We start from the raw sequence: 17102 nt of genomic DNA, 5'->3' as shown, positions 1-17102 counted from the left end.
CATATTTCTATTTTACAGCTGAGAAAATGAGGTTCAGGATATTTATGTAGTTTGCCTGAGATCATACAGTTTATAAGCTGCAGAGCTGCGATGTTAAGTAATTCTTTTACACCCCCAAAACCCACACTCTTAACCCCACTGCATTTTATTCTTCACTGTTTTCTTAGTTCTCATTTCTTCCTCTCTCCAAGGCTGCCAGTGCCACGTTTCCTGTACTGCTCCTGTACCATTCTCTATATTTTGATCTTAGTCTCCTCGATTTGGGGGGACAGAATGGGGAGAGATAAAAGCACAACCAGCTACAGTAAAGATTGAATGTTGCTGTTTGAAGGAAGAGAAAAGCCTGCTTCTATTCTTCACTTATCAATTGGGCGTGATGACCAACTGGTGAAACTTCCCTTCATAACAAGGCAGCTCTAGGACTGTGCTGCAAAGATGAATTCTTCAGATATGACATTAATTCCTAGTGTTATAATTTGTTACATGGAGACTTGACTCATTAGGATGGAACAGTTCAAACATTCTAGTTTCTCCAAGGGCAAAAGTTAGAAGTGTGGTTGTTGTGGGGTGAGGTACGTGATTGGTGTGGAATGCATCTCTCTTATTTCTCTTGTGTTTTCTATATTTAAACCTGGAAATGATACATCTTAAAGGACATACTAGAGTAGTACTTCTTACACTTTTCGGTTGTAGGACCCCTTTATACGCTTTAAAAATATTGAGGAGCTTTCATTTATGTGAATTATTTCTAATATTATTTACTGTATTAAAAATTAATCTGAGATGATTCTAAAATCCATTACATGTTAACAGAAAAATTTATTTTCATGAAAGATACCTATATTTTCCAAAGAAAAAAACACATTGTTTTATATTTTTTGCAAATTTCTTTAATGTCTGGCTTAATAGAAGATAGCTGGATTCTCATACCTTCTTCTATTTTCATTATTTTGTGATACGTTGTTTCAGTCAAAGCATATGAAGAAAATCTGTCCTCACAATGATATATAGTTAGAAAAGGCAGAATTATTTTAATGGCATTTTCAGGTAATAGTATATATTCTTCTTCGATCTCATACCAAACTGAACCAGTGACTCTTTCTTAAAGGTGTAGAATATGAAACCATGGTAATGACATTTTTATACTCTGTTACGTTAAAATTCATTGATTCATCTGATGCTTCAATTGTATCCTTTACCCATGCATCATTTATTATGGTTGAGAAAATGTTCCAAATGTTAATACTTTATACAGTACCAAAAATCACACATGTTAATATCAGCAACCATTTATCAGAAGAGTCTTTTGTTTTTAAAAAGCTGTCAAGGTCACAACAGCAGATATAAGTTTTCCAAAATTCTAATTTTTGTTTGAAAGCTTGAATCTTATCATTGACAATAAATACTGTCCATTGTTTCCCCAAAAGTGACAGGCTTACTTGGTTAATTTTTGAGAAAATATCTGCAATATACACAAGTCTAAATAGTCATAGTTTGCCATATACTCTTTTAGTTAAAATGGTTCTCATAGGAGAAAAAAAGTGATTAGTTCAGTTCCCAGCTGTGCCTTTCCTTCAGACAACCATTGTACTTTGATACACAGCAAAAGTACTTCATGTGTACTTCCTGTTTTGTCACACAGAAAATTACAAAGACATGCACATATGGGTCAGCTTTAATAAAATCAATAATTGTATTTTATTTGTTATTTTATTTTTGTTCATTGTGATTGTGGTCCTTAGGTGAAATAGACCCTTTTACTTTTCTTAATTGTGTGTGATGGTGAAGAATACAATGACACTAGTACAGTTCAGTGCTACTGCCTTGATTCTTGCTAAAGCACCAGCTGTTTTACCCACCATTGTTTTGAATCATCAGTACAAATGTCAATACTTTAAAAATGGCAAGTAATATCTTAGTCTTATTACGAAAATAGTGTGATGTTACAGATGTACTGAAATGGTCTGAGGGACCACACTTTGGGAACCACTGCACTGGAGAATCAGTGTTCTTCCCCAGTATTCACCAGCTTATCTCTTATTCTATCAAGTAACTCAGGGCGGAGAAGATAACTAATCTTCTGTTAATATATAGAGAGTGATTAGAAGAAAGTAGAATGCTCCAGTCATTCAGGTACAGATATAATATAGGTAGTACACTATATTCTTTCCACGTCCTGTCATCGGAGCTAGGTGCTCTTCTGCTCTCTGATACACTTAGGCTCCATGCCCAGATGTCTTTTTTATGAACATATCTTTAAGGAGTTTACTAAACTTAGTTGTAAGTGGCTAGCATATCTCTCTTCTGCCTTTGACTTACTGCTTTTAAAAAGGAATGAATGGGCTAAATTGACTTGTGCAACTTAATTTTCCACATCTTTACATATATTTCTCTCACAAAGAATCTTATCACTGACAAATCCACTAGCTATAAGGTTGTTAGCACTAAACAGCTCCTGAGAAATAGACTCCTGCATTTAAATATTCTACAAGACTTTCTTCACTGTCTCCTAAGCAAACAGTTATCTTATGTACATTATACCATATCAGACATCTATGTGGTATTTCGATGAAAATTTCCACCAGAATGGCTTTGATTCATCTTAAACATCAGTTGTCTCTTGACTATTATTTGGTACCAAAGGACTATAGGAATTCAGAAACATTCATCACCCTTCACGCTAGTATAATGGTGTTCACGGAGTACTTTTGTGCCACAAGAGTTGGACTTGGACCATAGATACCTGTTTCATATGAGTGCAGCCTCTTGGAGGAAAGGCTTAACTTAGATTCACAATAGGCACCTTCCATTGATAGATACCCTTGAGGACAATTCATTGTCCTCAGACACTAGTTCTCTGATCAGAGTTTCACACTTGGCAAGGAGGGAAGAAGCAAGAGCAAAGCTCCAGACCCCAGGAGAGAGGCTCTCTCTTTTACCCAAATCACAAGATTTTAGTGGCTGTAGTATAAAATTGAGTGATTGTTTGATTTGTACTGTAGTCACTTTTTCATAGGAGAGGAAATGAAAGGAAACTCTTAAAGGCAAGTTTTATAACATTAATAATTCCTTTGGCTGTGATGTACTTGATGTTTCTGAGAGCCTTTATTTTCTGGCTTGAAAACCTAACCAGTGAGCTTCAATTCTGTCACCATTTTAAATTCTACTTTTACTCTAAAGCAGATAGTACACATTTTGAAGGACCTACTCATGTTAAAACTCTTCAGTAGATAAAACTGTTGCCCAGTGAGTCACTAGCATGATTCTCTCCTTTTCAGTTCTTTACTAAAAGGGGTAATTTTACTTATAAAAAAGAGTAAGCACTGTGCACTTGCATGTCACTTTGTCATGTTTAGGGGATTTTTTTACTCATATTTTTCTCATTTGAGTTCTCAGGAAGGTGCAGGTACTTTTATCCTTTATTTATAAGAAGATTACCTAGCTTGTTGTCATCTACAAAGTTGATGGATAAAGAAGCTGAGCCATGTGATTTCTGATCTAGTGCTTTTCAACCATATCAAGTTTAGGACAGTGACAAAGCTCTGCCTTATGACTTACCCAGTCATAGCAGTCTAAGGATGAAACTATTTTTAGTTATCCCTCTTACTTTATCCTTATAATTATGTCCTATTTTTAAGCATCTACCTAAAATTATGTCCTATTTTTAAGCATTAGAAAATACCAACTGCTGAGACTTCGGGCTAAAATCCTGAGGGCTCCTCTATTCTCATAATTCCTTGCCTCGCATTATGCTCACTCATTTTGGAGCACCCCCAGCTAAAACCTCCAATAACCTGCTGTCCTTGGTGTGGAAGTATGATTTAGTTTGGCCTAGCGATCACAATGTCAGGTTAATTCTTACTTCCCAGAGGTCCTGCTGTGTCCTCAACAAATATGTAACAGAAACAACCTTTGAATAAACTGGTGACTTTTCCTTTGTTCATTCATTCAGTTATCAGACATTTAATGAATAATGTCAAGAATATGCTTTAAATGTTATTTATTTATAAAGAGCTTGCAAAGGAGATGGCTTATATTAATACCAAAGGTAATAACTAATAGTTAATAATGCAAAACTATGTACCAAGCCTTGTTCTCAGTACTTTATATATCTTACACCTGTCAACTGCTACAGGTTCCTTCTTGATTTCCTACTAGAAAATATATGCCAGACATTCTTTGGCTTATTGCCTCTTTGTTTCTGAAGCAGCATAAGAACATATGGAAAAAGTGTTGGGATATTAATGAAGGGTACATGAGTGTACATGATACATGCTGCCTTCCAGGAATGAGGATGGCATGATGGTGCATAGTGCTTTCTAAAGAATAGGTATAAAAGATTAACCATGTTAGAAGATCATTAGTGTGAGTTTTCGATGATATATTTAGAGAGACACTGACTATTTTTACTGTTATCTTTTCCATATATAACTACTTTTCCCTTCTTTTCTTTTTCTCCACTCCCCATTAAGGATCATAATTTATTTAAAATTAAAAGATTTTATTGGTTTGTCCGTAGGAGTAAGAATAAGAGTATAATTTATAACTCTTAGATTTAAAGAAATATTATTAAAAATGTTGTATTTTTTAGGTAACTGAATGTGAAATATTTCTGTCACTTCTGGTGAAATTTCTGGATGGAGATAAACCACAGTGGCTACGAGCTGTTGCAGTGGAATCAATACACAGACTCTGTGTGCAGCCTCAGCTACTGAGGTAAAACTTTACTCAGCAGTATTTTGTTAAATGGATAGGTTAATATTTATGCTAACAGGAAGAGCTTAAATATTTATTTCAATAATAATTTCTAAACAAAGAAAATTGTGTATTGTATGTATATGGAGGGGTGTATGTGTGGGCAAAAAGTGTGGTTAGGGATTGCCATCAATTAAATTTACTGAGTTAATATGGCCAAGATAATTTTTTTAGAATACTGACCTCATTCTGAACCTTTGTCCAGAGTTAGTAAAATCACTCGGGTGTGCTGAAGAAGTTTTAAGTATAGCATTGAGACTGATTTATCAACATTACTTGCTATTAAAAAAAAATTAAACATTTTTAATCAAATATTTTCTCCAAAAACATTTAAAATTATTTTACAGGTCATTTTGTCAGTCCTATGATATGAAACAGCATTCTACCAAGGTTTTTCGTGATATTGTGAATGCACTGGGATCTTTTATCCAGTCCTTGTTTCTTGTCCCTCCGACTGGAAATCCTGCTACGACAAACCAAGCTGGTAAAGGCTTAGTCATATTTTGGTTTTTATATTCTGGCATAATTTACAATATTCAATATTCTGAGAGGATATTTACAGAAATCCTGTGACTAGAGAAATTGAGGTTACCTAAATATATACATTTATTTTATAATTTCTTATATTTCTTTATAGTATTTTAAGTTTTATATATAAATATAAAGATTTACACTTAAAGAATAATTTGATTTCACTGAGGTAACTATGTTTCTTTCCAGAATATATATTCTTCTCTGATATACTTTCAGTTCCTCTCATCACATAAGAACAAAAGTTTAGATGCTAATTTTCATTTTAGAAGAATCTTCATTTGGTGCCTCTCTTTAAAGAGTGTGGTTACTACTAAGGTAGTAACTAAGGAGGTCTGTTAGTCATTCTTTTAACAAAACAGGTGAACGTGATTTAAATTTGGAAATCAGTGTATAGCTTCTTGTTCCCTTTAACTTCTTTCTCTTCCATTTTTAACTTTCTGATTAGTGGTCTCTTTTGTCCTTTAATCCCACCTCTGATAAAAAGTGATTTAACAAAAGGTATGTTACATAGTTTGTCAGTATTTTTACTCATTAGTACCTTTTATATAAAGAAGGAAATGGTGTTTTGGGGAAACAGGGAGACTCTCTAGTAGCCAAAATAGGATTGGTAAATTTCATTTATTTGTGCAGTATCCATTCCTATAGCATAATTTTAAAAAATTGACCAAGTGTTTGAATATTATGGATTTGTAATTAAGTAGTAAATTGGTGTCTTTGCTTGCTTTCCCTTATCTAACAGGAAGCAATAATTCAGGTGGCCCTGTCTCGGCACCAGCTAACTCAGGAATGTTGGGGATTGGTGGAGGTGTTACTTTGCTACCAGCATTTGAATATAGGGGAACTTGGATACCTATTCTGACTGTAACAGTACAAGGCAGTGCTAAAGCAACCTAGTAAGTAGTAGTAGCATTATTTTGTAAGGAATGTTATTGTTGGGGTTTATATTTTATAGTAAAATGTTTCTCTCTGCATTATATTTAAAATTTTAGACCTATTTCTAACATATTTAAGAACTAATTTTCTTTTGTTATATTTTGAGAATTTTATCTAGGACTGGATTTTGTTTGTTTTCTTTTGTACTACTTGAGGACTATTAACAGCATAACAAAACAGAATGTGATTTCTTTACCTAAGGACCTATCCACTTGTTCTGTATGGCTTTTTGATTTAAGTATGTGGCTTGATTTCAGGCCTTGTGGACTTAGGTCTTCTGATACTGAGTTATCTTCAGCAAATTAGTTTACCTATTTAAAAATCTCAATGTACTCAACTATAAAATGGGAGTAGTGACATATCTACCTTTCAGGATTCTGTATGTGGATAGTTAAATGTTTGGCTGATCACATTTTTAGGGTTTACCACATGGAACTTTTAGTTTAATTAATTAAAGTGTTTAATGGATTCCACATGTGTTATTTAAAAATTTGTCATTATGGGGCTTCCCTGATGGCGCAGTGGTTGAGAGTCCACCTGCCGATGCAGGGGACACGGGTTCGTGCCCCAGTCCGGGAAGATCCCACATGCCGTGGAGCGGCTGGGCCCGTGAGCCATGGCTGCTGAGCCTGTGGTCCGGAGCCTGTGCTCCGCAACGGGAGAGGCCACGGCAGTGAGAGGCCTGCGTACTGCAAACAAACAAACAAACAAACAAAACAAAAATTTGTCATTAGACATTTCAGTTTAACAACTACATATTCAACAGTGTATTGTTGATTTTTCTTAAGTAAGTCTTAGTGAACTGTAGTGCTTACAGAGATAAAGCAACCAATACTACATGTGTTTAACATTGCCACAGTTGTGAGGCAGTTAACTAATATATTTTGAGTAATTGATATGCATAATTAAAACACTGTTCCAGTGACAGTAAATCAAGACTTAAACTGTGAAGCAGAATCTCTGACTAGTTTAAATCATGAATTTGTATGATATGTCAGCCTGCATTGTATCATCACAATGATATTTTACTGTGCAGCTTTTTATTTTGCCTAAAATTATAAAAGTAAAGAGTCATGGAGGACCGAAATATTGTTATTCTTAGTCACTTAAAAGATTGAAGTTACTGTCTCATATAGGCTTTGCCTTGCTACAAAGGCTAATGATTGAGTATACTACAGTATCAAGTTATAAAAGAATCAGATTTCTAGCACTGAAGGAGACATTAATAATTATCTCATTCATTACCCCACCTCATTTTTTAAATTGAAACAATCCCAACACAAAACAAAATTGCTGCTCTTGTGGACCTTACATTTTAGTGAGTGAGATAGTCAATAAAGATGCAAATAAACATGTAGTATCACGTTGGGTAATGGTTAACTGTTTGAAGAAAAAGCAAGTTATAAGGGTGTAGAGAGTGATCACAGTGAAGATAGGAACAGAAAGGATATATCTGAGGAAATAAGAGTGAGCAAAGACATAATTATTATTTTTTTAACATCTTTATTGAAGTATAATTGCTTTACAATGTTGTGTTAATTTCTGCTGTATAACAAGGTGAATCAGCTATATGTATACCTATATCCCCATATCTCTTCCCTCTTGGGTCTCCCTCCTACCCTCCCTATCCCACCCCTTTAGGTGGTCACAAAGCACCAAGTTGATCTCCCTGTGCTATGTGGCTGCTTCCCACTAGCTATCTATTTTACATTGGTAGTATATATAACTCCATACCACACTCTCACTTTGTCCCAGCTTACCCTTCCCCCATCCCGTGTCCTCAAGTCCATTCTCTACGTCTGCATCTTTATTCCTGTCCTGCCCCTACGTTCTTCAGAACTTTTTTTTTTTTAGATTCCATGTATATGTGTTAGCATATGGTATTTGTTTTTCTCTTTCTGACTTACTTCACTCTGTATGACAGACTCTAGGTCCATCCACCTCACTACAAATAACTCAATTTCATTTCTTTTTATGGCTGAGTAATATTCCATTGTATATATGTGCCACATCTTCTTTATCCATTCATCTGTTGATGGACATTTAGGTTGCTTCCATGTCCTAGCTATTGTAAATAGTGCTGCAATGAACATTGTGGTGCATGACTCTAATTATGGTTTTCTCAGGGTATATGCCCAGTAGTGGGATTGCTGGGTCGTATGGTAGTTCTATTTTTAGTTTCCTAAGGAACCTCCATACTGTTTTCCATAGTGTATCAATTTACATTCCCACCGACAGTGCAAGAGGGTTCCCTTTCCTGCACACCCTCTCCAGCCTTTATTTGTAGATTTTTTGATGATGGCCATTCTGACTGGTGTGAGCTGCTACCTCATTGTAGTTTTGATTTGCATTTCTCTAATGATTAGTGATGTTGAGCATCCTTTCATGTGTTTGTTGGCAATCTGTATGTCTTCTTTGGAGAGATGTCTGTTTAGATCTTCTGCCCATTATTGGATTGGGTAGTTTGTGTTTTTGATATTGAGCTGCATGAGATTCATCCTTTGTCAGTTGCTTCATTTGCAAATATTTTCTCTCATTCTGAGGGTTGTCTTTTCGTCTTGTTTATGTTTTCCTTAGCTGTGCAAAAGCTTTTAAGTTTCATTAGGTCCCATTTGTTTATTTTTGTTTTTATTTCCATTTCTCTAGGAGGTGGGTCAAAAAGGATCTTGCTGTGATTTATGTCATACAGTGTTCTGCCTATGTTTTCCTCTAAGAGTTTTATAGTGTCTGGCCTTACATTTAGGTCTTTAATCCATTTAGAGTTTATTTCTGTATATGGTGTTAGGCAGTGTTCTAATTTCATTCTTTTACATGTAGTTGTCCAGTTTTCCCAGCACCACTTATTGAAGAGGCTGCCTTTTCCCCATTGTATATTCTTGCCTCCTTTATCAAAAATAAGGTGACCATATGTGCATGGGTTTATCTCTGGGCTTTCTGTCCTGTTCCATTGACCTATATTTCTGTTTTTGTACCATACTGTCTTGATTACTGTAGCTTTGTAGTATAGTCTGAAGTCAGGGAGCCTGATTCCTCCACCTCTGTTTTTCTTTCTCAAGATTGCTTTGGCTATTTGGGGTCTTTTGTGTTTCCATACAAATTGTGAAATCTTTTGTTCTAGTTCTGTGAAAAATGCCATTGGTAGTTTGATAGGGATTGCATTGAATTTGTAAATTGCTTTGGGTAGTATAGTCATTATCACAATGTTGATTCTTCCAATCCAAGAACATGGCATGTCTCTCCATCTGTTTGTATCGTCTTTAATTTCTTTCATCAGTGTCTTATAGTTTTCTGCATACAGGACTTTTATCTCCTTAGGTAGGTTTATTCCTACGTATTTTATTCGTTTTGTCGCAGTGGTAAATGGGAGTGTTTCCTTAATTTCACTTTCACATTTTTCATCATTAGTGTATAGGAGTGCAAGAGATTTCTATGCATTAATTTTGTATCCTGCTACTTCACCAAATTCATTGATTAGCTCTAGTAGTTTTATGGTAGCATCTTTAGGATTCTCTATGTATAGTATCATGTCATCTGCAAACAGTGGCAGTTTTACTTCTTTCTGATTTGGATTCCTTTTATTTCTTTTTCTTCTCTGATGGCTGTGGCTCAAACTTCCAAAACAATGTTGAATCATAGTGGTGAGAGTGGGCAGCCTTGTCTTGTTCCTGATCTTAGTGGAAATGGTTTCAGTTTTTCACCATTGAGGGCGATGTTGGCTGTGGGCTTGTCATATATGGCCTTTATTCTGTTGAGGAAAGTTCCCTTTATGCCTATTTTCTGGAGAGTTTTTATCATAAATGGGTGTTGAATTTTGTCGAACGCTTTCTCTGCATCTATTGAGATGATCATATGGTTTTTCTCCTTCAATTTGTTAACATGGTGTATCACATTGATTGATTTGCGTATACTGAAGAATCCTTGCATTCCTGGGGTAAACCCCACTTGATCATGGTGTATGATCCTTTTAATGTGCTGTTGAATTCTGCTTGCTAGTATTTTGTTGAGGATTTTTGCATCTATGTTCATCAGTGATATTGGCCTGTAGTTTTCTTTCTTTGTGACATCTCTGTCTGGTTTTGGTATCAGGGTGATGGTGGCCTTGTAGAATGAGTTTGGGAGTGTTCTTCCCTCTGCTATATTTTAGAAGTATTTGAGAAGGATAGGTGTTAGCTTTTCTCTAAATGTTTGATAGAATTCACCTGTGAAGCCATCTGGTCCTGGACTCTTGTTTGTTGGAAGATTTTAAATCACAGTCTCAATTTCAGTGCTTGTGACTGGTCTGTTTATATTTCCTATTTCTTCCTGGTTCAGTCTCAGAAGGTTGTGCTTTTCTAAGAATGTGTCCATTTCTTCCAGGCTGTCCATTTTATTGGCATATAGTTGCTTGTAGTAATCTCTCATGATCCTTTGTATTTCTGCAATGTCAGTTGTTACTTCTCCTTTTTCATTTCTAATTCTATTGATTTGGGTCTTCTCCCTTTTTTTCTTGATGAGTCTGACTAATGGTTTATCAATTGTGTTTATCTTCTCAATGAACCAGCTTTTAGTTTTATTGATCTTTGCTATTGTTTCCTTCATTTCTTTTTCATTTATTTCTGATCTGATCTTTATGATTTCTTTCCTTCTGCTAACTTTGGGGGTTCTTTTGTTCTTCTTTCTCTGATTGCTTTAGGTGTAAGGTTTGGTTGTTTATTTGAGATGTTTCTTGTTTCTTGAGGTAGGATTGTATTTCTATAAACTTCCCGCTTAGAACTGCTTTTACTTCATCCCATAGGTTTTGGATCATTGTGTTTTCATTGTCATTTGTTTCTAGATATTTTTTGATATCCTCTTTGATTTCTTCAGTGATCTCTTGATTATTTAGTAGTGTATTGTTTAGCCTCCATATGTTTGCTTTTTTTACAGGTTTTTTCCTGTAACTGATATCTAGTCTCATAGCGTTGTGGTCAGAAAAGATACTTGATATGATTTCAGTTTTCTTAAATTTACCAAGGCTTGATTTGTGACCCAGGATATGATCTATCCTGTAGAATGTTCCATGAGCACTTGAGAAGAATGTGTATTCTGTTGTTTTTGGATCGAATGTCCTATAAATATCAGTCAGGTCCATCTTGTTTAGTGTGTCATTTAACGCTTGTGTTTACTTATTTATTTTCATTTTGGATGATCTGTCCATTGGTGAAAGTGGGGTGTTAAAGTCCCCTACTATAATTGTGTTTCTGTTGATATCCTCTTTTATGGCTGTTAGCATCTGTCTTATGTATTGAGGTGCTCCTATGTTGGGTGCATAAATATTTATAATTTTTGTATCTTCTTCTTGGATTGATCCCTTGGTCATTATGTAGTGTCATTCTTTGTCTCTTATAATAGTCTTTATTTTAAAGTCTATTTTGTCTGATATGAGAATTGCTACTTCAGCTTTCTTTTGATTTCCATTTGCATGGAATATCTTTTTCCATCCCCTCACTTTCAGTCTGTATGTGTCTCTAGGTCTGAAGTGGGTCTCTTGTAGAGAGCATATATATGGGTCTTATTTTTGTATCCATTCAGCCAGTCTGTGTCTTTTGGTTGGAGCATTTAATCCATTTACATTTAAGGTAGTTATCGATATGTATCGATACTCACTTCTGAAATCATAAATAGACAGAAAATATTGGGTTTCTTTTGTAAATGGGTTAGTATGTTCACATTGGGACCTACCTGTTGAATTGGTATCTTTTATTCATTGTGAGTTTTAGTATAAAATGATTTTCACTGTTTTCTTTGAAGACATACATATAAATCTTAATTGTGTATACAGTTCTTTTTTGACTTCTTAAGTGTGTAATAATTTGAAAACTTAAGTGACATATAGACAAGTAGTTTTGACATAATTAATGACAGTATATTCTTTCAGATTTATTATACTACGACTCCCTTCAAAGTTGGACTTGTGACAGTTTTTTCAACTTGACCTTAATTTTAAAATATTTAAATAAATGGGTTACCTTTAATCTAAAAGTGGAGTTTGTGTAGTAATTACAATAAAGCAGCACTGAAACAGTTAAAGTGTGGGTTTGTTTAGGTTTGTGGTATAAATTACCTTTTTCTCTTAACTATTCTGGTGCTTAAAGTCTGTACCACAGAATTTGGAAATTAGAGTTTGTGATGTTTAGGAGTATTTTATCTGTTTTAGATGCATTTTCCCAATAGATGATATATTCTTTGAGAACAGAGATTTGTCTAACAAGATGCTTGGCACTGATTGGTTTAGTATGTGGCTCTTTAAGGCTAATTGGCCTGGCAAAGATTAAACCCATAAACTTCACTTCCCCATTTGAGCTTAAATATCTTGATCAATCATATAAATATGTTAGTATTGGTTACCTAAATTTTAAAAATACTGAGAGTTGGCCCATATGGGTTAAACTGATAGGCTTTAGAGTCGGACTTGGGTTAAAAACTGCTGACTGATAACTGTCACCCTAGTTCACAATTTCATCATCTGTATCTCTTAGGGTTTTTGTGAGGAGTTAAATGAGGTACATTAAAAAAAAAAAACCCTTAGTATCCCAGGCTGAGAGTAAATTGCTCAATAAATGATAGGTATACATAGGTGTTTTTATTGTTTATTGTGAGTTTTACATCTTTATAAATTTCCTACCTTGTACTGATTATGATTAGGAGACTTTTAGAATTTGAGTTTGGAAATTACTTTTATTAGCTTTTCTTATTACGATCTTTAGTGATTTCAATTTTGTTTTTGAGATAGAAGTAACATAGGATTAAATTTGCCCTTTTACAATTGTACAGTTCATGGTTTTATTATATTCAGACGTTAGGCAACCATAAGCAGCATCTAATTTCAGAACTTTTTCGTCACCCCAGAGGAAAAAAAAGCCATATCCATAAGCAGTCATCCTGCAATCTCCCTTTCCCTACCCCTTAGCAACTACTAATCTACTTTCTTTGTTGATTTGCTTATTCTGGATATTTCATATGAATGGAATCATACAATAAATATTCTTGTGTGTCAGGCTTCTTTTATTCAGCATAATGTTTTGAAGGTTCATCAATGTTGCAGGTTGTACCAGTACTTTCTGTTTGTGGCTGAATAATATTCCACCTTATGGTAGTACCACATTTTGTTTATTTCATTGTCAGTTGATGGGCATTTGGGTTGTTTCCACTTTTTGGCTATGAATAATGCTGCTATGAGCATTTGCCTGCAAGTTTTTGCATAGATATTTTCATTTCTACTGGATGTATACGTAGGGGTGGAATTGCTGGGCCATGTAGTTACTCTATGTTTTACTTTCTGTTGAACTGCCAAGCTGTTTTCCCAAGCAACCACACCATTTTACATTTTCACCAACAATGTGTGAGGGTTTCAGTTTCACCACATCCTTAGCAATACTTGTTACTGTCTTTTGATTATAGCCGTCCTAGTGGGTAAGTGGTATCTTACTGTGTTTCAAATTGACATTGAGCATCTCATTCATGTGCTTATTGTCCATTTATATATCATCTTGGGAGAAATATCTATTGAAATCCTTTGCTCCTTTTTAGTTGGGTTTTCTTTTTATTATTATTGAGTTGTGAAAGTTCTTACATATTCAACATCTAGTCCCTTATCAGATATATGATTTCCAAAAATTTTCTTGCATTCTGTGGATTGTCTTTTCATTTTCTTGATAGTGTCCTTCGAAGCACGATCATTTTTACTTTTGATGAATTCAGTTTATCTGTTTTTCCTTTGGTCACTTATGCATTTTGATATCATACCTAACCATTTCATAATTTGAGGTCATAAAGATTTTTGCCCATGTTTTCTTCTCAGAGTTTTTAGTTTTACATCTTACATTTAGGTCATTGATTCATTTTGAGTTCATTTTTGTATATGGTATGAGGTAAGGCTCCAGTATCACTCTTTTACATGTGAATATCCGTTAGTCCTTTCCCCACTGAATTATTCTTTCTCCATTGAATTATCTTGACAGATTTCCATTTTAAGGAATTTAAAACCTGTTTGTCATGATTTGAAACAAAAGGTTTGTTGTCTTTCCGTCTGAAAGCTCTGTCCTAATTACGGAGTATAACTTGCTCTAAAATTTGAACGTGACACACTGATGCTTTAAGTATTACCTTACCCTGTTGGCCGATTGTATCTGAGATGATAGGATGACAGATGAGCTGGATATCTCACAGTAATAATTTTCCCTAGTATGAAAGCTTCTTTTCCTCTTTATAGGATTGATTTGATCTTATAAGATCTTATTTTACTTATTTATTACCTTTTTAAAATTACAGTTAATTTACAATATTGTGTTAGTTTCAAGTGTACAGCAAAGTGATTTCAGTTATACATAAATATTTGTAGATACTCTTTTTCAGATTCTTTTCCATTACAGGTTATTACAGGATATTGAGTATAGTCCCCTGTGCTATACAGTAGGTCCTTGTTGTTTACCGATTTTATATAGCAGCTTATTTTAAAAGCAGCTAAGTCAGAGTTTGAGATGGCTTGTAATCTGTCTTTTTCTATTTTGTATGTAAGTATTTTTTCTAATGTCAACAATTAATGAAAATACTGGCACAACTTGGGGGAGAGGCAAAAAGTGAATTATTAAAATAATCAGTTATCATACTGGTCAGGCCTTAATTTTTCTAATCAGTTTCTTAGAATACCATGAAGGGATCTGTCCTCCAAAGGAAACCCAGTAGTGACCATTTACTTTTGCTATTCTGTTAATCTTAATTTCTGTAGTCTACAGATTATGGAAATAGTTATATGTATTTTCATCATTGTGGCTTCTCATTAGCATCTGATTTTTTCATAATTTCAGCCTAGAGATGTTGGACAAAGTTGAGCCCCCGACTATACCAGAAGGTTATGCTATGTCCGTGGCATTCCATTGTTTGCTAGACCTTGTACGTGGAATCACTAGTATGATTGAAGGAGAGTTAGGAGAGGTTGAAACAGAATGTCAGACAACTACCACTGAAGCAGTTTCTTCACCAGCACAGTCATCAGAACAGCAAGAATTACAGTCAACATCAGACCAAATGGATAAAGCAATAGGTATATTATTATGATTCTGTATTTTTAATTTTTATTTTGAAATAATTTTAAATTTACAGGGAAATTGCAAAAATAATAGTTTCCATATATCCTTCACCATGATATTCCAATTGTTAACTACAATATTTGCATTATCATTCTCTCTATATACATGTCACTATACTTTTTTTTTGAACTATTTGAGAATAAGTTGCAGACATGATGCCCATTACCCCTGAGTACTTTAAAGTGTATTTTCGAAAAATAAGGACAGTTTTCTACTTAACCACAGTATAGTCACCATCAGAAATTTAGCATCAATTCAATATGTCATCGAATCCCAAATGTCCTTCAAATTTTGCCATTTGCCTCAGTGATGTCCTTTATGGTCTAGGATTACATGTTGAATTCAGTTGCATGTCTCTATACCCTCCTTCAGTATGGAACAATTCCTTCATTTTTCCATGTTTTATATGACCTTGCCATTTTTGAAGAGAACAGCCCAGTCTACTTGGGTTTGTTTTTGTTTCCTCATAATTAGATTCAATATATTCATTTTTGGCAGAGCTACCACAGAAATGTTGCTATGCTATACACTGGTGATGTTAACTTTTATCATTTGGTTAGTATGATGTGTGCCTTGTTTCTTCAGTATAAAGTTAATTATTAACTTTTTCTGGAGAAATACTTTGAGACATCTGTAAAAGAGAGCTTTCCCTTCTTCCTCATTTATTTTGTTTCATTTATTTATTTGTATTAGTGTAGACTCTCGGATTCCTATTTTATTCAAAGAGTTACAATCTTTGATTATCATTATTTGGTTTAATGCTCATTATCCCTGACATGGCCATTTGGGACCCCTTTCAAGCTAGCCCCTGTGTCCTTTTATCATCCCATGTCCTTTTGTCATTTTCTGAGCACTACCTTGCTGTCTGATACAGCAAAATGTTCTAAGGTCATCTTGGATTTTTCTTGCCTAACCTAGGAGTCAGTTATTTTTCCAAGGAGCCCTAGTTCCTTTTAGTGGAGAATAGTATTTAGAAACTAACACATGGCCATTAGGTATGCTTCTTGGTACGTGAATAGAAATACACACATACATGAGCACACATCTATCTACATTTTAAAAATATGTATCTTGGGACTTCCCTCGTGGTGCAGTGGTTAAGAATCTACCTGCCAATGCAGGGGACACATTCGAACCCTGGTCTGGGAAAATTCCACATACTGCGGAGCAGTTAAGCCCATGCGCCACAACTACTAAGCCTGCGCTCTAGAGCCTGCAAGCCACAACTATTGAAGCCTGAGCGCCTAGAGCCCGTGCTCTGCAACAGGAGAAGCCACCACAATGAGAAGCCTACGTACTGCAACAAAGTGTAGCCCCCAATCGCCGCAACTAGAGAAAGCCTGTGCGTGGCAATGAAGACCCCACACAGCCATAAATAAATAAATAAATTTTTAAGAAGATCTTCAAAAAATAAATAAATAAAAATAAAAACATATATCTCTCTATATTAAATACCATGAGGTCACACCAATTTTTTCAATTCCAGTTTAATACCACAGGGTTTACTTTTAACTTTCCATATTTGAAATTTCCTTCTCCAACAGTGAGAAACTTGATCCTGTTTTACTCTGTTTATTTACTTACTTGCACGATATACAGTGTATGTAACCAGTCTCGTGGCTGAGCCTGCTTATCACAGTGTCTCACTGCCAGCTGGTCATACAGGCTGAAAGTTTGGCCCAATGAAATGGAAGGGAATAGGAACTGATATTATATATATAAATATATATATATATTTTGACGATCACTTTTGTAAGAAAGATCTTATCATTG

The 17102-nt window shown here is 34.8% G+C and overlaps 1 protein-coding gene across 6 annotated transcripts in view; it reads left to right on the top strand.

Annotated features, from left to right (window-relative positions):
- The window catches only part of MON2 (MON2 homolog, regulator of endosome-to-Golgi trafficking), a 119946-nt gene that overhangs the window by 41605 nt on the left and 61239 nt on the right, over nt 1-17102 (top strand). For all 6 annotated transcript variants that reach the window (XM_073788423.1, XM_019918267.3, XM_019918266.3 and 3 more), the window contains 4 exons: nt 4592-4716; nt 5103-5239; nt 6029-6182; nt 15048-15283. In XM_073788423.1, coding sequence (XP_073644524.1) covers nt 4592-4716; nt 5103-5239; nt 6029-6182; nt 15048-15283 — 652 coding nt within the window. The remainder of the gene's footprint in view (nt 1-4591; nt 4717-5102; nt 5240-6028; nt 6183-15047; nt 15284-17102) is intronic.

This window comes from Tursiops truncatus, chromosome 11 (assembly GCF_011762595.2).
Source record: "Tursiops truncatus isolate mTurTru1 chromosome 11, mTurTru1.mat.Y, whole genome shotgun sequence".
NCBI lineage: Eukaryota > Metazoa > Chordata > Mammalia > Artiodactyla > Delphinidae > Tursiops > Tursiops truncatus.
This window is presented reverse-complemented; position numbering and strand designations above follow the sequence as displayed.